This window comes from Chiloscyllium plagiosum, unplaced genomic scaffold, assembly GCF_004010195.1.
Source record: "Chiloscyllium plagiosum isolate BGI_BamShark_2017 unplaced genomic scaffold, ASM401019v2 scaf_10529, whole genome shotgun sequence".
Classification (NCBI taxonomy): domain Eukaryota; kingdom Metazoa; phylum Chordata; class Chondrichthyes; order Orectolobiformes; family Hemiscylliidae; genus Chiloscyllium; species Chiloscyllium plagiosum.
The window spans coordinates 19,386-43,715 of NW_025215356.1; the positions used below are offsets into that span (position 1 = coordinate 19,386).

Consider the following 24,330-nt stretch of genomic DNA (forward strand, 5'->3'; position numbering starts at 1 on the left):
CCCATATCCTTTGATTCCCAAGAGACCAAATATCTGTGTCCCAATATTTGGGACAATAATGAACTCTCAATTAATGCTTGTAATTAGATTCACTTTTTGACTCTGACACCACTAGCTCTCACCAAACTGGCTATGTTTGGGTCCACAGCAACAGTAACTACGTTGTAGAAAGTAATTCCCTGACTGACACTTTGGAATATCCTGACAAAGTGAAGGGCCACAAGGTTATGTTATTGAACTAGTAATCCAAAGACCTGGCAGTACGCACATTGAATTCTGTTAATTAAACACACCTAAAATTTTAGACAGGAATAGCATGAGTGACGGTGATTGTAGGGCTAGCCGACCTTTGTAAAAGTCCAGATGATTCACTGGCATCCATTCGGGAAGGAAGCCTGAATCATGACCTATAAGCATCAACATCAATGTGGCTAGCTTGGAACTGACCTTCTCAGCCACTATAGCAACTCACCACCACTTTCCCAAAACTAATCAAGATGGGCAATAAATGCACACTTCCCATAAATGAATAACAATCTACAAAAATCAAGCTCTTTATTGAGATGAAAAACATTTATGCTCTCTCCAGTTCAGATTTTCCAAAGTACAACTAATCGACTTCTACAATCCCTACAAATCTTAGAATAAAATTGGCAGGGAAGGACACTGAAATAAACAGCACCAAAGTGTAACACTTAGCTTGATTTGAGGAGAAAGGGATTGAGGAGCCCAGTTAGAAGGCAGTTAAAATGGGGAAGCAGAGTTCAGTTAAAGCAGTCAGGTTGGTGGGGCTTATTGCACTTTCCTTGTGCCTTAACCTCTGAGGTGCGTTGGCTAGATTTGGTGCTCAGAAGTAGGGTTTCAACCCACAAATTTCTGACCGAGGGTCAATAGCATTACTGGCTACATCTGATAGTGCTTCATGATAATGACAAGATGTTCTCTTTTAAAAGAGAACTTTAACATAATTACAGAAGTAATCCAGTTAGTGTTTTCATAAGTTTTTAGTTAGTACTTTGGTGCACAAAAGCAGGCAACGATTAATAATAAGCCTCAAAAAGAAACAGTCTTACTTTTCATTGTTCCATCCTCTTCGTCCTCTCCACTGTTGATCACCATGGTCCCCATCTGAGAGTCCAGCGTCGAGCTGTCATGCTCAATCATTGTCCGTGCACCTTCACTCATTGTGCTGGCCGCTCTCATGGTCCCAGTGTCCTCTGCACTTGCTCGAACCATGGTGCCCGAGTCAACATCGTCCTCTTCCTGTGTCAAATATACAAAAAGCAGCTTGATATTGAAATCATAATTGTGTTATTGTCCAGACCAAACCCTTCAAACTTTTTTTAGAAGATAGGAAATGATTAGGCTGTAGACTATTTTAAAGTTAAGTGTAAGGCATTGAATTCCAGATATTGGTCAAACTACTTGACGTTAAGTAAAACGCACTTTATTCATACACTATAGATAAAATATAACAAAATAAAGAAGAAATTGAAATAACCTATCACAAATTTTAACAGAATAATAAATTATTTAACAATTAAATAGTAACTGATCTAATACAGTAACATCCAATAAACTCACCCATGGAAAAGGCAAATTCAACAAAATAGATTGTCTCACAGACAATTCTCCAGTCCAAGAGGAAAATAAAACAGGAGAAAACTGAGAAAAAAAGAGTAGCAGGGAGCTTCAGGACCCCAGCAACAACTGAAAAACTAAAACCCTCGTTCTGAGAGAGCTTACCCGCCCATTCAGGCTGCTTCTATGGTTCCAACTTTAAAGAAAAAAAAACAAGGTCTCACAAACACAAGGCTCTGAGTAGACTGCTTGGCACCTCTCTCTCTCAACCTTACTTCATAAAAAAAAACCCAGGACAAAATGCACCTCTTAAACTCACAGTATTGTCACAATTGCATTGTTAACCATATCTAAATTATTTATTTGGAGGCAGGTGGTGGGCATTAATCAGGGTTCCATATACAATGGCTCAAGGTGGACTCTTGTAGTCCAGTAGTAGTGTCCCTACCTCAGAGCCAGCAGGCTTGAGTTTTGTCTCACCTGCTTCAGGGGTGTGTGAATATATCTCTGAACAAGTTAATTATAAAATATCCACAGAGGGCCAGGTATTGAAAATTGTGGTGCGGTTAAGTTCAGAGACATATGCTTGTGATGTTTAATTCTGCAAATACATGTCAGACTCAACAAATATTGGTCTTTCATTCAGTAGCTATCTGGGCAACAGCATGAAACATCCTGACCATGAACTTAAGAGAACATAAACAGGAAAAACAATCAGACAATATTATATGTGTACACCATCCTAATGCTGAAGCCTTCTCAGACAGACAAAAAAATTCCTAACTAAATTCAATTTTGTTCGTTCTTAATAGTCTAAATGCGACTGGCCACAGTTGACTGCAAAGATTGGAGAAATTCAATGTATTCTCTTTATAGCAGTACAAGTCAAATGGAAATTTAATAAATTTTCAATATTTTGAGGGGAGAAAAGGGGACAATGATGTCAACTGGCAGTGGATTGGTGACCTGTGGGCACAGGATTAATCGGGAAAAAAAAAAGGAAAAACACGGGGATTTTTTTTTTTAGAAAACATAAGCCATTTTGATCTGAAATATGCTACCTGAAAAAGTTGAGAAAGCAGATTCATTAGGAACTTTCTGAAGGCAATTGGCTAAATACTCAAAATGGAGAGAATGCAGAGGATTGAATTTAATTTGATAGCACTTTCAAAGAGCTAGCATAGGCATGATGGACCAATCAGCCCTCTTTTGTGCTGTATCAGTCTACAGTTCTTGAAAATGAACGTAGTTTTGTTGTAATATTGAATAATAATACATTAGGAAATAGAATTAAAGTTACGAGGAAAGTAAATTAATATCGATATCTAGCAATCAAAAGAAAATATTATTGTAACCCCTCCCCCCATAAAAATACCACCTAGATGAACCATCCAAGACTGCTTTTTTCATAACCATATATTCAATATCATGACCACAAATAAAAATTGTGGAAATGAACATTAAACTTTAATTCCTCATCACAACTTGATGTTCGATAGAGACATTAGCAAAGAAACAATAGTTTGAGTTAATAGGATCTAAGTCACATGCATTACCATTCACTACAAAATGCAAAGGCAAAACAATTTGTGAAATTAGTCTGAGCAGTTTGAACTGAAAGTTCAAACTCAGTAGACCACAGATGAGTGGTGTTGAAAATGATAAATATTACACTGGTGGGGAGGCAGCATTAATGGGGAACCTCTTTCTCTGGCTAAGTAAGTATTCTATGTCTGATGAAAGAGTACTAGATGCTGGCACATGGTATATAAAATGGAAAGCACTCATTCTCTAGCACTGCTATTTCACCTTGGCAAGTGAAGGTTCGCTCACACACACCACTGTCAATATGCATGCACACATTTGCACAAAACCAAATCCAAACACACCAAACAACAGCAATATTAATATACAGCTGAACTGCTGCATGGCAAAAATAATTTATTGTGCAAAGTGCTTCAAGATGATTTGACAATATACAAAAACAATGCATTATCACACATATTTCTTGCACAACATTCCTTCCTTCAAAAACCAACATGCAACTTTCATTTTTAAAAGCACTGTAAAACTTCATGCAAAGCTTCACACAAGACAACCAACAGGCTATCCTCACCTCCATCTTATGCCTATTTTTACTCAGTAACACAAATTTTCTATACACTGGTCTCTAGACAAAAGAAGAATTACAAACTCATTAAGCAAAAGCAACCAGAATAACAGCTAACACAAATATGTCCACAAGAGAACAGTCTGGGTGATCTAGCCAGACCTTTAAGATTACATGTGGAGACCTGTCTTCAGTTCTGGGAGTCAAACTACATTATTGATCTGGAGGGGCAAAGTGTAAATCTGTTAGGAGCATTTTTTTTTTGAGTACAGGATATCATGGAGCCCTCAAATCCAAGTGTTTAGGATGAAAGGATTTAATCAAATAGGTAGGGAGAAACCATTTACTTTGATGGGTTGGAGACAGGGTGTGGTTGGGGGTGCGACGGGGGAGGGGAGGAATAGCCTTACATTTGGAGCTGGCAGTAGAAGTCTGGAACTCTTCAATTTGCCTGAGTCTGGGGGGGTAGATTAGAGGCTGGGGGAATCCAACTGAAAATTTTGACATTGTGATCAATAGATTTTTGAGAGGCATGGGATAATAATGGACATGGAACCAGGCCAAGCAGAAATAGCTAAGATCATCAGCCATGATTAGAATAAATGGTGGAAGAGGATCAAGAGGCTAAGTGGTGTCTTCCTGTCTGAGACTGCTTCCTGGGTTCTATTCTTCCTCCAGTTTAAAATGGAATTACTGCATAATAAGATATCTTTTGGCTCCTGGATACCGACGTTGTCCATTTCTGCGAATCTCCAAGGCTATTTGAGCAATATCAAGTATTGGGTAGGGCCGTCATTTACATTTAATGGGAGCTTGCATTTAAGACTAGACTCTGGATCAGGTTCTGAGGTTGCCTGACACCATGAACAGCCAAAGATAATTCAAACATAGTCAAGAGTAAATATTATAGTACTGGGAGACTGGATCTACTCAGGAGGAAACTTGGGCATCCAGCAAATATCTCATGCAGCTCATTGATCACACTAGCTTCCAGCTAAGCAACACCTTAAAAACCCATCTTGCTTTCAAATCCTTCCATGACTTCATCTCTCAACCTCAAATCTTCTGCAACTCGATAATCCTCCAAAGATACCTGTACTACTCCAACTTTGGTCCCTGAGCATCCCCAAATTAAAATGCTCCACCACTGTTGGTTATGTTTCCAGATGCTAAAGCCCAAAATTCCAAAACTCAATTCTTAAAACACTATCTCCCTTTTCTTCAAGATGCTCCTTTTTTGGTCATCTATTCTGACATCTCCTTATGCGGTTCTGTGTTAACTTCCGCTTGAAACACTCAAAAGTGCTCATAGATCCTTTCCTGTTGTAGACATTATAGAAATTCAAAGGTGCTGTTTTGTCCATTACTACTAGCTAACTGGGGCATATCCTATGACAAACAGTGCTCACCATGGATTAATTATCAGATAGGAGGAGGGGTGGATATTCAACTCCTCAAGCTTGATCTAACATTCAAAGTAGACCATGGCTGATCACTTATCTATCTTGGTTCCAAGTACGATATTTCTTTGAAAAAGCAAGAAAAATATCACATTGGTGGATCCCACTGATGCTACAAGAGCCACCAAGTGATCCTTGCATTACAGTCTCATGATTTGTTGTACTATACCACTAACAAATGCCTGATTTGCTTTTAAAACTAACCATTAGTCCAACCCCCTCAAGTGCAAGATTAAAATTCTGGCATGTGGCTCAAACTCTCACCTTCTGACCAAAGGCAAGAGTACTACTCACTGAAACAAGCTGACCACTTTTAGTACAACTCGAGCAAAGATGAATCAATAGAAATCTGGCAGAGACTTACCGAGTTCTCCTCATCGTCCTGATCCAAGTCTCGCTGTTGCTCCTCTTGACGCTTGAGCTTAATTTCCATCATATCATTGATGAGATCCCGCAGTATTGACACAGGTTTGGCACTTTTAATGAAGGGATGCTGGAAGGTTAAAAAAAGATGCATTTGAAAAATTCTGACTGAAGAAAAATTTGCCCAGCCAATCAAATAAGAGTATGATGGTTTGGCACCTCAAAATGCAGCACAGAAGTGAGTATTGCAAAGTTGGAGTGTGAATATTCTTTAACTATCATTCAACTATGAGTTTGGAAACTTCTAAATGTTACACAAGTCCATTAGGAATAGTCATTATAAACATAATTTAAACAGCACAGAAATAGGCCATTTGGCCCAAATGGTCTATGCTGTGTTTATGCTCTACAAAATCCTCCACATTATTTTGTCTTACCCCCTTCATGTATCCTTTTATTTCTTTCTCCATCATGCAGTTATCCAATTTCCCCTTAAATCTGTTATCTTCCTCCAATTAGTGCTCATCTCTCTCTCTCTGGGAAAAGTAGTTGCTTCCGGATTCCTTATTGACTACACTCAACTCATGTGAAAACTTTGAAGTAGTAAGCAAATAAGAATTTTTGTAGACAAACAAAAAAAATAACAATTCTTTGGGCAGATACTTAGAAGGGAGAAGCTAGAACAACTGGGATGACTGGTAAAATTGAGGCTAGCAGAGCAAGAGGAAAATGAAGGAAGAGATTTTCCAACAGTTGCAGAAGCAGAATAGATGTAAAATATTAACCACTATCAAGGACCATGAAATTTGGAGAGGCATGATCAACAATATTATAAAACATAGTACCTGAAATAGTGACTGTGTTGTATTTGTGACCATTAGTGTTAGTCTCCCCAAGTGAAAGCTGCCTCTTAAACACTTTCATAACTTGAAACACCTTGAATAGGTCACTATTCAGCTTTACCTTTCCTCTAGAACCCCAAGTCCATATTTTTCCTAATATTGATGAGTCATCAGGCGCACTCATTAGTTTTAATGATTTTTAAGCACAAGTGCAAACATTTTTCATTAATATGTATTGTCAGTTATTAATATGCATTGTTAATCACTTATAATTTTACATGCAATGGTTTGTACTTGTTGGGCAGCAGTTGCTGAATACAAAACCAAAACATACAGGAGCAGAATGAGGCCACTGGGCCAAGCTAGACTGCATTCGATCACAGCAGATACAATTCTCAATCCCATTCTCCTGTCTTCTCCCCGTAAACCTTGATCTCTTACTAAGCAGGAATCTCTGTTGTAGAATACATTGTGACTTGGCCTTCACAGACTTCTGAGGAAAAGAGTTCCACAGATTCATCACCCTCTGGCTGAAGAAATTCCTCATCTGGGTTCCAAACAGTCATCCCTTCACTCTGAGGCTGTTCCCTCATCTCTCCTATGAGTGGAAACCATCTCCTTATCCACTATCTCGGCCTCTCAGTACTCTAAATTTCAATCAGTTCCACCCCCCTCAATCTTCTAAACTCTACTGAGTACAGGCCCAGATTCCTCTACCACTCCTCACATGACAAGCCGTTCATACCCAGACGTACTAAAAGTTACACAAATAACCAATATAAGATGATCACATTTGCTGGAAGCTTTGTATCTTCACATGCAGGACCTGTCCCCTGCAGCAAAAAAAATGTCCAGGCATTTCATCTTTTTAAAATTAAATAAAAAGATGGGAGACATTAGCTCCAATGCACACGCTCTATGGTAATGCCTCAACCAATCAGAATCAACTTACTTACCAACTAACATCCATTTCTCCTGAAGTATAAATTGCTGCTCTCTTTGAACTCTGGCACTCTTGCCTCTGTCCTGATGAGTGCAAGGTGAAAAGCTTTGATAACATGTCTCCTTTTTCAGCAATAAATTTACACTCGAAGAAAATAAAGACACAAACTTCTACAGAATTTTTCACAATCTCAGGACATCTCAAAATTATTCCAAAGTTTACAGTATGGTTTCCTCAGTTCTAACAACAAAGCTTCTGCCCAGCTGTTATTAGACTATCGAATAGACTCTCTAGCCTCCAATAATGCTGATTTTGCTAATGTTGATCTCTCTTTTACACCCTTTGCAATGTAATCTTTATGCCTGTCTAATCCTCTCTGAAGCTGTACATCCTCGCTTACTATGATCTGCCTGTACTGCTCGCAAACAAAGTTTTCACTGTACTTCGGTACACGTGACAATCAAAACGAGTTTAGAAATCAGCTGCTACTTCTCCACCCTACTCCCATAAATTACAACTGTCAAGAAACAACCATTTATCCTGTAAATGCACTTAATGTTGAAACTGCATTTCATCCCTGGTCCTACTGTCAGTGTAAGTGCAGCAGATGTCCCACAATCAAACAACTGAATTTTTCCACCAAGCAGAGTTCACTTGAAAATATCCCACTGACTCTGATAATTAGAATCTTGCTGCCTCAGTGCCCTGGCCCTTGGAAGACGAGCTGAACTCCTGTCAAGGGTAGGAAAAAGATAAGCTGTTCTCGACGTCTTTCACAACTTCAGTATGCCCCAAAGCGCTTTACAGTTAATGAAGGTCAGTGTTGAAATGTAGAAAATGCAGCAGTTGTTTTGCACACGGCAAAGTCCCACAAACTGCCAAACAATAACAACCAAATATTATGCTTTAATGATGTTTGAACATTTTTGTTTAGTTTCGGTGTTTCCAAATCCAGTTTTTAAGTTTGGTTTTAATCCTGGGTCTTCCCACCGCAGAACTCATCTGAGCTGAAGTGCCAATTCATTAACACCAGGAATGTGCAGTGACCCATATAATCAAAATGCACTTGAAATACTGGGAAAATGCACCTACACCATCTGGATACCTGAAACTCCAACTTGGGTCAATATTCCCTACTGTGCACAAGGTGTCAGATCAGGTTATCAATGGAAGATGTGCTTTTGTTGCCTTGTGAATCAATACTGAATAGCTAGTTCTGCAAGTTGCTTCGTAAAGTAATGACATTCTATGTCCCATCCATCACTAACCCTTACAAGCTAGCTGATTCATCGATAGAGATTGAGATGATGAATGGCAGAGTGGATTAATCTAAAGTGCTTGATTAGAATTCCAGCCAAGTTGGAGACACAGTGGGACCAAAATAAATCCATACAAGTCTCAATATCCAGAGAACAGGCAACACAGACGGACAGTTTTATAATGTGTGCTGTATTGTAAAAGCTCCAAAGAAACATGCAATTAACAACCTGCAGTTGTTTATAGCTAAGGCAATGATTTACTCTTCATGGAATGGTACTTTCAACACCTCCAGCGCAGTATTTGAGCAGCAAGTGACCAACCAACAGAATGTTATGACATATCGAGTAACTTGCCCAACATACAACAACTTCAACACAAACCACATCATTACAGGCCTAATTAAAACCATTATCTCTGCCCTTACCTGCCTCCCATCCAGCACCTGGATCCAATCCCCATCACAAAAGCAACTTTTTAAAAAAAGCCTAGAATTGCATATAAATCAAATTCAGCATATTGAAAATACCCTCTATTCGACAGCTCCCAGGTGGAGCCAAATTAAACTGTTTGAATACACCTTGTTATCAGCATCAGATTCCATCATAATGCACGATACATTGGAGTTCTTTCAGAATGCCATATCCTGCTCATAGGTACTTTGGCTCAGCACTTCAATTAACATAGCTCTCATGAGGCTCCCAGTGACACTCCCAAAAATCAATTTCAAGAATCATCAGGTTCCTCTGCAGCTCCATGTTGCAGTCTATTCTCCCAATCAGATCTTGCATGCCTCCAGCAAAGACCTACCAGTCATTTCCAGTCTTTCCTATTTCAACAATAACAGACTGTTTCTCAACATTGTGATACTATCCTGTGCAAAATTCCTCAGTTGAGCAAAGACTTCTATTATAACAAGCTTTCAATCGAACCAGCGAGTCCACTTTGATGCCTGCATTCCATGAATTAATATAAGCATGAGTCTACAACTTTCTGAATGAGCTCTACTGACCGAGCAACAGCTAACATGCTTGCTGTGAGAATGTTATTTTCAATTACAACGTACCTGCAGCAGCTGTGTGGCAGCAGCCCTTTGTTCTGGGTTTTTAACTAAACACTGCTTTACAAAATCTGTAAATTCATCCGTCCAGAGTTCTGGTTTCCGGAATGTTGGCGGTGGGTTTGTGGGAATCATGAAAATAGCCTGTAGAATAGGGGAAGAATATATATTCAGGTCACTTGCAAACATTTCATTAAATATGCAAAGCTGAGATTCGTTGAAGAAAAATGCCACTGTAGAAGATCTAAAGGTCAGCTCTCTGGTGTCACATCCAGTAACTAGCTACTTTAATGTGATATTTATAATTTATAAATTATTTGATAACACTTTGTGAAGATAATTTCTCATCAATTACAGCCTCGAGTGCTACAGAACATTGGCAGTGAACATTTCTAAAGATTCAAACTTAAAAAGTTTGTACATGTTCCAACTCTGGAAAGTAATGTGAACCCCTAACCAGAAGACTTGGGGCATATGAAGTGCAACTCATGTAGATGTGAAGCTCGGTCTTTATTTACAGGCCAACATTCAAGAAGCTCAAAACCAAGCAAGACAAAAAGAGCCAACTTGATTGGAACCCCATCTACCACCTTAAACATTCACTCCCTCCAAAAGTGTTTAGTGTGTGCCACCTATAAGATACAACTCCCCGAGGCTCCCCTAATACAGCCTTCCAATCTCTGGCCTCCACTACTAAGAAAAGTAAGGGCAGCAGATACATGGGAGCACTACAGTCTGCAAGCTGTCCTCCAAGAGGTACATGATCCTGACTTGGGCTATAACACCGTTCCTTAAGTATTGCTGGGTCAAAATCCTGGAACTCCTTCATTAAGGGCATTGCGGGTCAACCGACAGGACATGAACTGCAGCAGTTCAAGAAGACAGCTCACTACCACTTTCTCCAGGTGATTACAGATGGACAATAAATGGCAATGGCCACATTCCAAAAACAAATTTTAAAATGTGAAATGAAGAAAGTTCAGCAAACACACACACACACACACACACACACACAAAGTGGTCAGCTATTGTAGCAAAAGCAAAAAATCTTTCTACAATCCAGCTTTTATCATAAGAGTTAGGAGCAGGAGGCCAATCAGTTCCTCAATCCAGCCCAGCCATTCAATAAGATGATGGTTTTTCAAATGATAGAATCCCTACAGTATGTAAATAGGCCATTTCGCCCATCAAGTCACACCAACTCCACCTAAGAGTATTCCACCCAGATCCACGTCTCTTACCCTACTCCTATAACTCTGCATCCCCATGGCTAATCCACATAGCCTGTACATCCCTGGACACTACAAGGCAAATTCGCATGGCCAATCCACCTAAACTCCACATCTTTAGGCTGTAGGAGGAAACCGGAACACCCAGAGGAAACAAATGCAGACACTGGGAGAACATGCAAACTCCACTCAGACAGTTGCCTGAGACTGCAATTGAATCCGGGTCCCTGGTGCTGTGAGGCACAGTGCTAAGCCTGAACTATCCGAGGTCTCAAAGCTCCTTTTTTGTGCCAGCTCATAACCCTCAACTCCCTGATATTTCAAAACACTGTTTAACTCAATTTTAAATACTTTCAATGATTGAGCCTTCACAATTCTTTGGAGTAGAGAATTACAGGCATCCCTACCCTCAGATAAAATTCCTAACATTTCAGTTTTAAATGAATGTCCCCTTATTCTGAAACTATATCCCCTAGCTCAAGATTTGCCCAACAGTGGAAACATCTCAACAACACTCAGAATCCTGTACAATGTCCATCAGGATTGAATGTTGGGCACCCTTGGACAAAATGTTGAGCTGTTGTTTACTCTTTCAAAAAAGTGCTGTTTCTTTAGCACCTTTCACATCAGATATCCCAAATTCTTTATTACCAATTGGAATAATCTTGAACTTATGTAATGTAGGAAATCTGCTAGTCAATTTGCCCATTGCAAGACTTCTGATAGATTAACAACCAGAAAATTGTTTTGCTAGGTTGACTGAGGGATGAAAATGTGATGCCGAGACATCCAATCATCTCTGAATGGTGCCATGGCATCTTGAAAATCCATCTTAGAGGGAAGATAGGATCTTAGTCTTAAGTGCAGGTGACAACTCAAGTAGTGCAACAATCCCTCTGTACTGCAGTGCAGTACCAGCCTAGATACTTGTGCTCTAGGGCTTAGAATGGGACTGAATATGCAACCTGTTAGTTCAGAAATATGAATGCTGCAGACTGAGCCACAGCTGACACCTCCTTTAACAGATGCAGACTCGCAACACACTTCCTGCACCTTTTATTACAACTTTTCTTGTTTCCTTTTCCATTCTAACAATGATAAGAGCACTCTGTTAGAATTACTAACCAGGTTGTAAACAAGAGCATTTAATTAATTAAAGATGTTCTCGTTTATGCTCTCTGCAAATGTCAAAACATTATTTAGGGCAAAGAGGCCACATTGTAGCATTGCTTTCTACTGGCCCCAATGCCAGCTCAGTACTGCAAGTAAATCCAATTAGCCATGATCGTGTTAAACTGTGGAACAGGTTGGAGGAGCTGAATAGTATCCTTAACTTTGAAAGTCACATTACTTTCTTCCCACTTGGAGTGTGTTTTCGGACTACGTGTTGTGGAGAATGGTGTAAACTAAACAGTGTAGGATGGGACGTGAACACTTCAGTCATGACAGCAGCGCATATGGCTCTTAGGTATCCCAATGTGGCCGAATGCTTTGCCATTACTTGCCCGCATTGGATGAATGTCTGCATATGGCGGTTTTCCTTCAGCCATTTCTATTGCTGAAATCCCTAAAGACCAGATGTCTGCCACGCAGTTATACCCAATTTCTTGAATCACTTCAGGTGCCATCCAGAATGGAGTTCCAATCACCGTGTTCCTTTTGGCCATTGTATCCTGAATAAAGACAGATAATTTATTAAAGGGAATTTTCCCAAATGGTGTGTTACATCTGAGTTTAAAATCATAGAAGTTCACAACACAAGACAGGGCCATTTGACTCATTATATCCATTACATTCTCGATGAGTGGTTCAATTAGTCTCACTCGCCTGCTCTTTCCCATAAACATAAAAAACTCATTTCTAATTAAATATTCCATTTCCTATTGAAATGTACTATTCAATATGCTTCCACTGTGCAGTGATTTCCAGGTTATTGAAAATAAACTCTGTGCAGAACTGCTATAGGCAGATATACATTGCTGTCATTTTTGAAACAATGGATTGATTAATTATTTATTAAAAGGGCTGAATTTAATCCAAATTTCCAATAAATGCGCTAAGTGCAGACCTGGAGTTAAAGTAGAGACCAACAATTAGCTTCACACCCTAATGGGTAGAGAGGGTGGAAATAAGTCATAATAACATTGCCCAATTATTATTCAGAGATCTTTGTTAGGAAATGTAGTAGTGCAGGATGTTTAGGGCAGATTCGTAGAATTGCACAAAATTTACAGCACAGATACAGACTACTCAGTCTAACCAGCCTACATCAATGCTCATACTTAAGAGTCTTGATTCACTTCTCTTCTATTCATCATACTCTACTGTTACCTTCTGTTCATTACTCTGGCTTCTAATGAAATGCATCTACACAAGTACTCCCCAAAAACAGAGTTCCACATCTTCTTTTGAATTTCCTGAATTCGTAGTGTTTGTTGTGAGATTATATCCAAAGTCTGACAGCTTGACAACTAAAAATATTTATGCCACATCCACCCAAACAAACTAATCTCAATTTTAAAGATCGCTTGGTCCCTGACTGAAAATACTTGGGTTTAGCATCACCTTGTGGCCAAGTGGAGAATACAGACAGACAACACAAACAGCTCAAAAGAATTTGATATAGATGTGTGAGGTCTTGCATTTTGCAAAGACAAAGTTGCATAGTGAATGGTAGGACCTAAGGGGTCTAGTGAAAGACAGGGACCTTGGAATTCAGGTGCATGGTTCTCTGAAAGTGAAGTCACAGGCAGACAGGGCAGTAAAGGAGGCTTTTGGCACATTGGCCTCCATCAGTCAGGGCACTGAGTATAGAAGTTTGGAAGTTATGTTGCAGTTATACAGGATGTTGCTGAGGCTGCACTTGTCGAGTGCTGAGTTCAGTTTTGGTCACCTTGTTATAGGAAGGATATTATTAAACTGGAAAGACTGCAGAAGAAATTTACAAGGATGTTGCCTGGACGCAATGGTCTGAGTTATAGGGAGAGGTTGGACAAGGTAGGACATTTTTCTTTAAAGCGTTGGAGACTGAGGGGGCACCTTATAGAGGCGTATTGGATTATGAGGAGCATGGATAAAGTGAATGCACTCAGGATTGGGGAATCAAGGACTAGAAGACATCAGTTTAGGGTTAGAGGGGAAAGAATAAAACAGAACCTGAGGGGCAACTTTTTCTTTTTACACAGAGGGTGATACGCATATGGAATGAGTTGCCAGCAGAAATGGTTGAGTCAGGTACATCAACATTCAAAAGGCATTTGGACAAATACATTGACAGGAAAGGATTAGAAGGATATGGACCAAATGCAGGGAAATGGGGTTAGCGTGGACAGTCATTTTGGTCGGCACGGACCAGTTTGGGCCAAAGGGCCTGTCTCTGTGCTGTAGGACTCTGACTCTAAATTAGACATTGTTCCAGAACATTAATAGATTGACACGATTCACAGATTGTGTTATTTCTTGTGAATTAACCGCGTTGTTTCATGTAACTTGTTCATCAATGACCAAGAGCTCAGGTAACCAATGCCCGTTTGACAGTTACTGATTAGCAAAGATCCACGTTTGACTCCTTTGATTGGTTGAATTAACTGGCATGAGCTAGGTTTACCAAGTAATAAACTTACCTTTAACTGGGTAGGATCTTCATGAAAGAAAATCACTCAGGTTTGTTTTTGGAAGAGCAGTAGCATACAGACATGGTTGATTCATTCCAGTAGCATGGGGGAAATTATCTGTCTGCATGCACTCAGTAGGCTCACAAGAGTACATGGGAAGGAGATCATGTTTTCTGTGCAATCTAAGACTGTATACCCTTTCAAAAGATAGTCATTTGGGTGAGATACTGCTCTGTATTATATTCTGAAACCACATAATCAAAAAAGTCTAAACCATATCTACTTCACTTCCTAACATCGTCATCACAGAACAATATCGTTGTCAATAGTCTCTCTAAATCAAGCACGATTGAATAATCTATAATAGATACAGACAATTGGCAAGGAAGCCCCCACCATTGAAGGTTTGTAAATCTAAAGACATCTGCCCCTCCCAAGTATGCTATACTTCCCACAATTTTCTAATTATTCATATATTATAGCACTTACTCTACACTGTACTAAAAGAGCCCACACCTGGGTTATGTTCTCAAGTCCTACTGTGGCACTCAAACCACTATCTCCTGGGAAAAATGATAATACCAATACCATGACAAGTACAGGAACAGCATGAGTTCACTAGACCCTTAGAGTCAGCTTGACCATTTAATAGCATCCAGTAATCTGCATCTCAATTCCACTTACCCACCTTTGTTCCAGATTCCCATGATAGCTTCATCGAATAATATGTAATCTATTCATCGTAGTCTTTTGATGGGGCCACAAACGTGTCTTATGGAAAGAGTTCCAGATTTCCAGAGTCTTGCTTAATTATTTACATTTTATTTTACTTCTTCATGACACCCCCAGAGATTTTCTGCATCTGCTTTATCAAAGTCTTGTAATGTTTTAACTACTTCAATGAGACTACCCTCAATCATCTATATTGAAGGGGATACAAACTTGTGTGAGTATTCTCACAACATAATCCCTAAAGTCTGCCTGGGTTGGATCTAATCTGTAAAACATTTACACCTAAATAGCTAGAGATTAGCTTATAAATATATAAAAACATCATGTTTTACTTTGCTTTTCTGAAGCTTCTAACTCATACTCTTAAGCTGCAATGGCCAGTGCTTTGGAAGAAATTACACCCTCTCATCAGCTACCAACCCTAGGTTCATCAGAAGCTCAAAGAATGTGCGCTATAATGGCTCCATCTCCAGATCATGTTATCCTCAAACATGGGAACACAATTTATTCATACCCTCCAATTAATCCATCCTGGGGAGGGCAGTCCCTGCACCCTTTTAGGCATGAAAATGGTCTTGATTCTGGTCAGTACTTCTTTAACTTTGGAGCTTTACGACTTTACTGTCCTGGTAAGATAGACAAAGGAAAAACAAACTTGCCATGGGGAAATAACTTGCTAACAAAACTGTCATGTGCTGTTTTGTTACCTGGACTTGTACCATGCCTCAGTTCAGAGATTACTTACAGTAAGCTGACCAGCAACTCCAAAATCAGCCAGTTTGGCGTGGCCCTCATTGTTGAGTAAGATGTTTCCAGCTTTGATATCCCTGTGGATTTTTCTCATGAAGTGTAGATACTCCAGTCCTTTCAATGTGGACTGTAAAATTGTGGCGATCTCGTCCTCTGTTAACTGAACAAAAAAAAAACAACAGTTATACAGCATAGCCTTGGAAATATTTCAACAGATCAACTGTTGGACACTTCAACTGTTTTTCATTGTTAGCCATGGTTCACTGGGTAACCGCAGCAAGTTTACTGCAGTATTTGCTATGTTACAACAATGATTACACTTCAAAATTACTTCACTACCTTTCAAATGCTTTGGTAAGTGCTACAGTTTTGATGAGTTCTATAAAAACAATTGTTTCCTTCTTTCAAAGTTCTTGATAAGATTTAGCTTCTAGATAATTCTCAAAAATCTACACAATAATCACATTTTATCCCACTGCAAGATGCATATCTACTGGCTTTCTCTCTGAATCTATCATCTGTGCTTCATCCTATTGAATCACCTTCATAGGTTCCCTGTACTCTACCCTCTCTCCCAATCTGTACTGTAAGCACATATCATCTTTATCAAAATACTTTCATTTATATCATAGGATGTTTTACAGCCAACAATGCATTTCTGAATTATAGTCACCACTGTAACATAGGAAAACACAATTTGCTCTGCTTTGATGGTTCTAATCAGTCATTACGTTTCCTCCAGAATTCCAAGATTACAATCTCGGGGCACTTCAGTGCAATGGTTGGAAAACAACACCCATACCTCCTTGAAGCTCTTGAATAGGGCAAGGAGATGATAACACTTTGGTGCAGACATATTATTTCTGTTTTGCATTTAACCAACAGAAACCACCTTCTACATTTTCATCTTTGACCTAGCTTTACCTCAACATTTACTCAGATCACCTTTTTGAAACTCTCACATTGCCGACATTCTTAAAACTGCTTCCAAGAAGTTGCTTCCCCTTCTGTGGCAAATACTTCACTTAAATACTGAAGGCCATTCAAAGGTAGTTCTCGCTAGCCTCAGGCACTTAAGATCACAGTTATCCTGGTTACCTGTAACTTCTAAACACTCCATCGCAACAGTGTCTTTTTCTCTACTTTTATGAGTACCACAGTCAATGATCCTCTCAGCTCTCGGCCTCTTTCAAACAGATACAAACTAATGAGATGAACTACGAGTGATCTGATCGAAGTTTTCAAAATATTAAGAGGAGACAACAGGGCAAATATGGAAAGACCATTTCCACTGGTTGGGGATTCTAGAATTAGGGAGCATAGTTTGAGAATTAAGGCCTGTGGTGTAAAATTCCAAGCAGTGGAATGTGGTGAAACGGTTAAAAATTATGTCCCAATACATGTGTGAATCTAACCGGAATGGAGGTGTTGCTTAGTCCCGTGTGAATCTTATTACACACCTCCCCGTGTGAATCTTCTTATCTGTATGTAACCAGAATGGAATGTGTTTTTTAGCCTTGCTCTGCTGTTCACATGAATGTTTATATCTGGAAAAGAGTATATCAGCTGGAAAAGTCTCCAGTTCGGTGAGTCTGCTCCGGGGTTACGTTTAACCGCCGAGCGTGGGTTGTTGGCAACCGCTCTACGAGAACTGACGGCTCCCAGTTCCGGTAACATGTAGAGTGAGTATAAGCCAGACCCGTTGTGGCGACGCTGCGGGGAATAAAATGCCCATATTCTAGCAGACTCGCCTCTTGGTCGTTTGTTCTGTGTCAGACTACTCTCCTACGAACCTGACCTTGAGAATTTTTTAAAACAAGGCCAGACCATTCAGGAGAGATTTTAGGAAGTACTTCTATACACAAAAGGGAGATGTTGTTTGGTACACTCTTCCACAAACAGCAGTTGGATCTGGATCAGTTGTTATTTTTAAATCGGAGATAAATAATTTGTTTGGCAAAGGCTATTCAAGGCAAATATATAGAGTCAGACCACAGATAAATCCTGATCTCCCAGAAGGATGGATCAGGATTGAGGGGCTAAATGGCCTACTCTTATTCCAATATTCTTAGAAAGCTTTCCTTTCTCCTCCCTGCATTTTACTTTTGAACTGAAAACATATTATGCTGTTTCATAGTGATGGAGATATACAGCACAAACTGACACTTTGCTCCAACTCTTCCATGCCGACCAGATATCTTAAATAAATGCAGTCCCATATGCCAGCATTTGGCCCGTGTCCCTCCAAACCCTTCCTATTTATATACCCATCCAGATGCCTTTTAAATGCTGTAATTGTCCCAGCCTCCACCACATCCTCTGGTAGCTCATTCCATACACATTTCCTCCATAAATTCAACATCTCTCAAGATGTAAAACCAGAACTCCTTTCGCTTTTCAGTTTTGTTCTCCTTCAACATCCTGAGACTGTTACAATACAGGCCCTTGATTTATCTCGCCTTTCCAATTCTGATGGGGGCTTTTGATTAGGCCTTTAACTATTTTTCTCATTTAAAAAATAAGCCATTAACTCATTTTAAAGGTTAAGTGACATTTTCTAAGAGTTTCCAACTCATATGGATTTAGGCTAAATTTCCATTATGCTGACAATTTGCCCTTAAATGCACACTGCTCTTGGGAACAACAGCACTAATCGACATCATCAAATGTGTTTTCTCTCAACCCTATACTATACAAAACTTTGTGGGTGGCACGATGGCACAGTGGTTAGCACTGCTGCCTCACAGCGCCAGAGACCCGGGTTCAATACCTGCCTCAGGCGACTGACTGTGTGGAGTTTGCACGTTCTCCCCGTGTCTGCGTGGGTTTCCTCCGGGTGCTCCGGTTTCCTACCACAGTCCAAAGATGTGCAGGTCAGGTGAATTGGCCGTGCTAAATTGCCCATAGTGATAGGTAAGGGGTAAATGTAGGGGTATGGGTGGGTTGCGCTTCGGCGGGGTGGTGTGGACTTGTTGGGCCGAAGGGCCTGTTTCCACACTGTAAGTAATCTAATCTAAACCAAAATAGTCTGACATTAGGGTAGAAGTGGAACAATAGATCACTTGGTGGCATAATCAAGGAGACAAAACTTCTCTGAAGAAGCCATGCCGTTCATAACTAAGTCAACAGTCCTGGCTTTCTAAATCCCTCCATGGTCTTGTGCAAATTACATGCAAGGTTACAAGGATAGGGCAGGGAAGCTCTTCAGAGGGTTGGTGTAAACTCAATGGACTGAATTGCTTACTTGCACACTAAGGATTCTTTGATTCCTTATGATGAAGTAATTCTGTAATGTCTTCATGTCGCTGGTATTCTGAATATCATTCACGTAATTGGAATTTCTCTGGTCACGTGTCAAAGCAGTTTGAAAATAAACATTAATAACCTGTGTAGCTAAAACATTTACTCGGCCTGCCAGCTGTCACTATTTACACTATTTACGCAAGTTGGGATTGGTTTTGACAACAGTGTTCTGGTGTGAAATGCTTCCTCTGAATTAGCTCAAGAACTAACATAACTGTAACAATAGATCACCAAGTGACATAATCAAGGAGTAAGACTTTGCTGATGAAGCCATGCCTTTCATTATTCACTCCTATTAGTCAGTAATCCTCGTTTTCTAATCTCTCCATGGTCTTGTGCAAATGCAAATAGTAATTGCTGTGACGTTAGGACAAGCACCAAATCTTTAATCACCTACCCAATCAGATGGGCTGAGTAGGGCTAAGATGTTGAGATCATAAGTATCTAACATTCTCATTGGGGCAAAGAAATTGACCATTTTGGTTTGTTCTGGCCAACGAACAGAATACCACAAAAAGAGGAAATAGACTGCAGCAGATATTCCAGCATGCAATCCACTCTCATACAAATTCGACAAATACACAAGTGGATTTGTTGTCCAAGTATCTTATTTCGCTGACCTCTCATACACTAGCTACCATTTAACCCATGTTTCAAAACTATAGCACAAAGGCGCCAAAATTAATTCCACAACATCAGGTTATAGCCCAACAGGTTTATTTGGAAGTACTTAGCTTTGGAAGCACTGCTCATTCATAGGTAGCTGTGGAGCAGGATCATAAGACAAAATTGTGTCTATAACCTGGTGTTGTATGCTTTTTAAACTTTGTCCACCCCAGTCCAGCACCAGCACCAGCACCTCCACATCAAGATTAATTCCAGTCAGATTTTTCTGGTTTATACTGCAAGATTAATTCAGAGCACAGGAAAATGTTTCGGTAATTACCCACTTTCCACAGCAACACATTGAAATAAGAGAAACAGAACCAATTTTCCAACTTATAAGCACATTTTGGGTTGGGTTACAGATGCAACAAGTAGAAAATCAGAAGGAGCAACAAGAAAGGTGGCAAGCAATTTTGAGAATGACATTTTCGGGATGTAAACTTATTTTGTTATGCTTGTCAGTTTTTCACTTCAATTCCCTCTGATTTTTATTTTCAGAAGTATTGCCTTAATTGCACAAGTTAGAAATAATCGCATTTTAGTTTAATAATGCTGTGGCTTTATCAAGTGTACATTTCCCTCAGCTCGCCATAAGGCTGACAGCTGGCCTGAACACAGCAATCACTGTCAAATTACTGCTCTGCTCCTACTTTATTGTGGCATGACCAAACTCCAGATTTGGACAACTCTTAGAATTTCAGAAAAGTCTTCCATTAAATTGTTTTCTCGTACTGTTGGATCAAGTCAAGTCCCTTTTAACTGCACTAGCTGCTATATTCTGGATTGTGTTAAAAACATTTTGGGACAATTAAAGTTTTTCAGCACATTAGTAAGGGAGCATACGAGTGAATAGGTGAATGCATAAGGTGGCAAGGCAGGATGGGTAGTCAGGCGATGGGTGGAGGAGGGATTCAGAGGGTCATGGGGAAGTTAAGGGACCATTGGGAGGTGTGGGATCCAGGTGGTGGTGAACAGCTAAGTTGGGTTGGGGCAGTTCATGGCCACAGGGTCAGTTCTATATTTATGTAGTTAGCTAGGAGTTAAATCTGTTTTTTTTTCCTATCTAACATTTCCTGGGTAATTATTCAGGAAAGCACATCAAAATTCTGAAGTTTTCAAATTGAGCTTTGAATCGGAGACATTTTCAGAAGCTTCTGGGATCAAGGGAGTTGCCAGTGAGAAGTTTAAACTTCTTAGCAATTCTAACAGAGTCATTGCATCAGAACTTGCACTGGGTTCCGAAAAGTCTTGAGTCAAACGTCTAGTCTCCTACTATGCAGGGACCAGAAGATCTAAGCCACTACTGGCTCGCACATGACTCCCAAGCAGGAGTAAGAGTGATACTGCAGAATATATATTCACATAACAATTAGTTCCTAGTTCTTTACAAATCATACAACATAGCATTGGTCAGTTGCACAACTACTGTAGGCACATCTTTTTGTTTCTTTCCCCATTATTCCCTTTAACCCAGTAAAATTAGTCTATCATTTAAGCTCTTGTTTCTTCCAGCCTATCAGACTTTTGTTTTAATCCTTGTCCTACCTATCCCTTAATGTCTATTATATCGGAGTTTTCCCAATTCTGATGATCCAGAATGTAAACCCTGTTTCTGTCTCTAACATTTTGTTTCTATTTCAATTTTGCAGCAATCACAGTACTTTGCTTTTTAATTCATATCTCATTAACATAGTTCACAGAGGGAGAGTTTCCCACACAAATTATTTGTCTCATTATCAGGTCTCCTTTCAAGCCACAGTATTTATTCAAATACACAGCATCAAACAGTTTCTTGGTTTATTTCAGCTTCTCTTACATTTTCAAAGCATGGCACCTCAGACTTCACAATAAAATTAAATTAACTTGGCATTAGAACTTAGCTTGCCATCTCCAATTACACCAAGAGTTTTATTTTGTTCTGTCACCCTCCAGTTCCCCTGAAGGTCACAACAGACACTAGGAACGGTTCCAAGAATAGTCAAAAGTGATTCCTGATGAAGGGCTTTTGCCCGAAACGCCGATTTTCCTGCTCCTCGGATGCTGCCTGACCTGCCCTGCTTTTCCAGCACCACTCTAATCTAGACTATGGTTCCAAGGATAGTCTTGCATCAGGTGTTAAGACAAATTTTGTGTTGAGCAAGATATTCAAACATTTGAGACTAAGATGATTTCAAAGGAGGAAAAACACTAATTTAAAACGGCAACAGTGATCACTTGACCAAGTTGAGGCAAGCTCATGAACCATCAATAAGCTATAGTTAGAGTCTTACAGATGTACAGCTTGAAAACAGACCCTTCGGTCCAAATCGTCCATGCTGACCAGATATCTTAAATAAATCTATTCTAATTTGCCAGCATTTGGCCCATATCCCTCTAAACCCTTCCTATTCATATACCCATGCAGATGTCTTTAAAGGCTGTAATTGTACCAGCTTCCACCACTTCCTCTGGCAACTCATTCCATACACACACCACCCTCTGCATGAAAACAATTGCCCCTTAGGTCCCTTTTAAATCTTTCCCCTCTTCACCTTAAATTTATGCCCTCTAGTTTTGGGCTTCCTTACCCTGGGGAAAAAGACCTTGTCTATTTACCCTATCCATGCCCCTCATGATTTTATAAACCTCTATTCGGTCACCCATCATCCTCCAAAGCTCCAGAGAGAAAAGCCTCAGCCTATTCAGCTTCTCCCTGTATCTCTCCAACCCTGTCAACATGCTTGTAAATTTTATATGAGCTCTTTCAAATTTCACAACATCTTTACTATGGCAGAGAGACCAGAATTGAATGCAGGGTTCTAAAATTGGCCTCACCAATATCCTGTACAGCTACAACATGACATCCCAATTCCTGTATTCAATGCACTGACCAATGAAGCGAAACACACCAAACTGTATTCACTATCCTGTTTACCTACGACTGCCCTTTCAAAGAACTATGAATCTGCACCTCTATGCCCCTTTGTTCAGCAACACTCCCCAGAACCTTACCATTAAGTATAAGTCCAGCCCTGATTTGCCTTTCCCAAATGCAAACACCTCACATTTATCTAACTTAAACTCCATCTGCCACACCTCGGCCCATTGGATCATTGAGATATCTACATTGAGATAACCTTCCTCGCTATCAACACCACCACCACTAAGCTAAAGTTATCACCATTATAAAAAGGTATTAAAACACAGATCTGTAGTTGGTGTTTGATACACATCTTTCTGGATGCTCACAGAATGAAGGCCATCTGTATATTTAGGCTGAGAGGTATAGGGTAGTTGTTTTGTCACTGGACCAGGAATCCAGGGACCTATTTTAATGACCCATGGACATGGTTCAAATCTCACTATGGTAGATGGAAAAATCAGAATTCAATTAATAAAAATACTGGGAAAATCAGAAAATTGTAATGTTGACCATGAAGCCATTGTTGACAGCTGGTTTCCTGGTTAGTTTAGGGAAGTGCCACCCTTAACCTATGAGACCAGTAACATGGTGGACTGTTAAAAGCCTGGTGAAATACCTTATATCAGTTGTATATTACTGTTACAAGGTCTGATGAAAGAATTAAAATCTAACGGACTACCTGGTATCAGCGAACACACTGGCTTTCAATGTTGCTAGGTCAAAATCCAGGAACTCCTTTCCTAGCAGTAGATAAACCTATACCACATGGACTCCAATTGTTGACAACAGTGTCTCACTACCACTTTCACAAGGGCAATAAATGTTGAGCTACCATGAAGAAAGCAAAAAAAAACTAATGAAACAATGAAGTCAGGAATGGAATAAACAAGTGACATGTATTTCAGAAGACTGTGTGAGAGAGGGGGCGCAAGCGGTAGGGGGGGGCCGAGAGGGAAAAAAAGAGAGAGAGAAAGTGAAAAGCAGAGAGAGCAAGTGAGCAAATGATGGATTCATGAGAGCAGAACCTAGATGGCTCTCTCTCCTTCAGATTCTTTCACCCGCTCAAAACAACAGCTGATGAAAAGCATATCAGAGTACCACTCCCTTGCCAAGAACTCAAAGATATGAATAGATTTCATTATTGCAGAAGATACACAAATCAAACAACCAGTCGCAGCTTAAGCCTCAACGATCTTTTTTAAAAGCTGCCTTTGAGATTTTTTTTAATACAAGATACTCTTCCCTTTTTAAACTTTGTACTCGTGTTTGTATGTGTGCTTGATGTCATGTTTTATTATTCTTCTCAGGGCAAGTAATAAAATTGCTCTTTCAACAGAGAAAACCTGTAACTGGCTCCTTAATTTTCATAGAGATTATTCTTTAATTAAAATGCCATACCACTGCCTCCCAAAAAGATTTCAAAATCTTTGTTGTGATCATTATAGGATTTTAAATGGGGAATTGAACCACTCCACCTCAACTGGCCGTAACATTGACTAACCAATCAAGTAAGCTTTC

The 24,330-nt window shown here is 39.7% G+C and overlaps 1 protein-coding gene across 1 annotated transcript in view; it reads right to left on the reverse strand.

Annotated features, from left to right (window-relative positions):
* Positions 1-1,038: 1,038 nt before the first annotated feature.
* The window catches only part of LOC122548300 (serine/threonine-protein kinase 3/4), a 63,888-nt gene continuing 40,596 nt past the window's right edge, over positions 1,039-24,330 (reverse strand). Inside the window, exons 5-9 of the mRNA XM_043686828.1 lie at positions 15,937-16,101; positions 12,351-12,518; positions 9,623-9,760; positions 5,516-5,644; positions 1,039-1,263 (exon numbers count right to left, since the gene is read on the reverse strand). Coding sequence (XP_043542763.1) covers positions 1,054-1,263; positions 5,516-5,644; positions 9,623-9,760; positions 12,351-12,518; positions 15,937-16,101 — 810 coding nt within the window. The 3' untranslated portion in view covers positions 1,039-1,053. The remainder of the gene's footprint in view (positions 1,264-5,515; positions 5,645-9,622; positions 9,761-12,350; positions 12,519-15,936; positions 16,102-24,330) is intronic.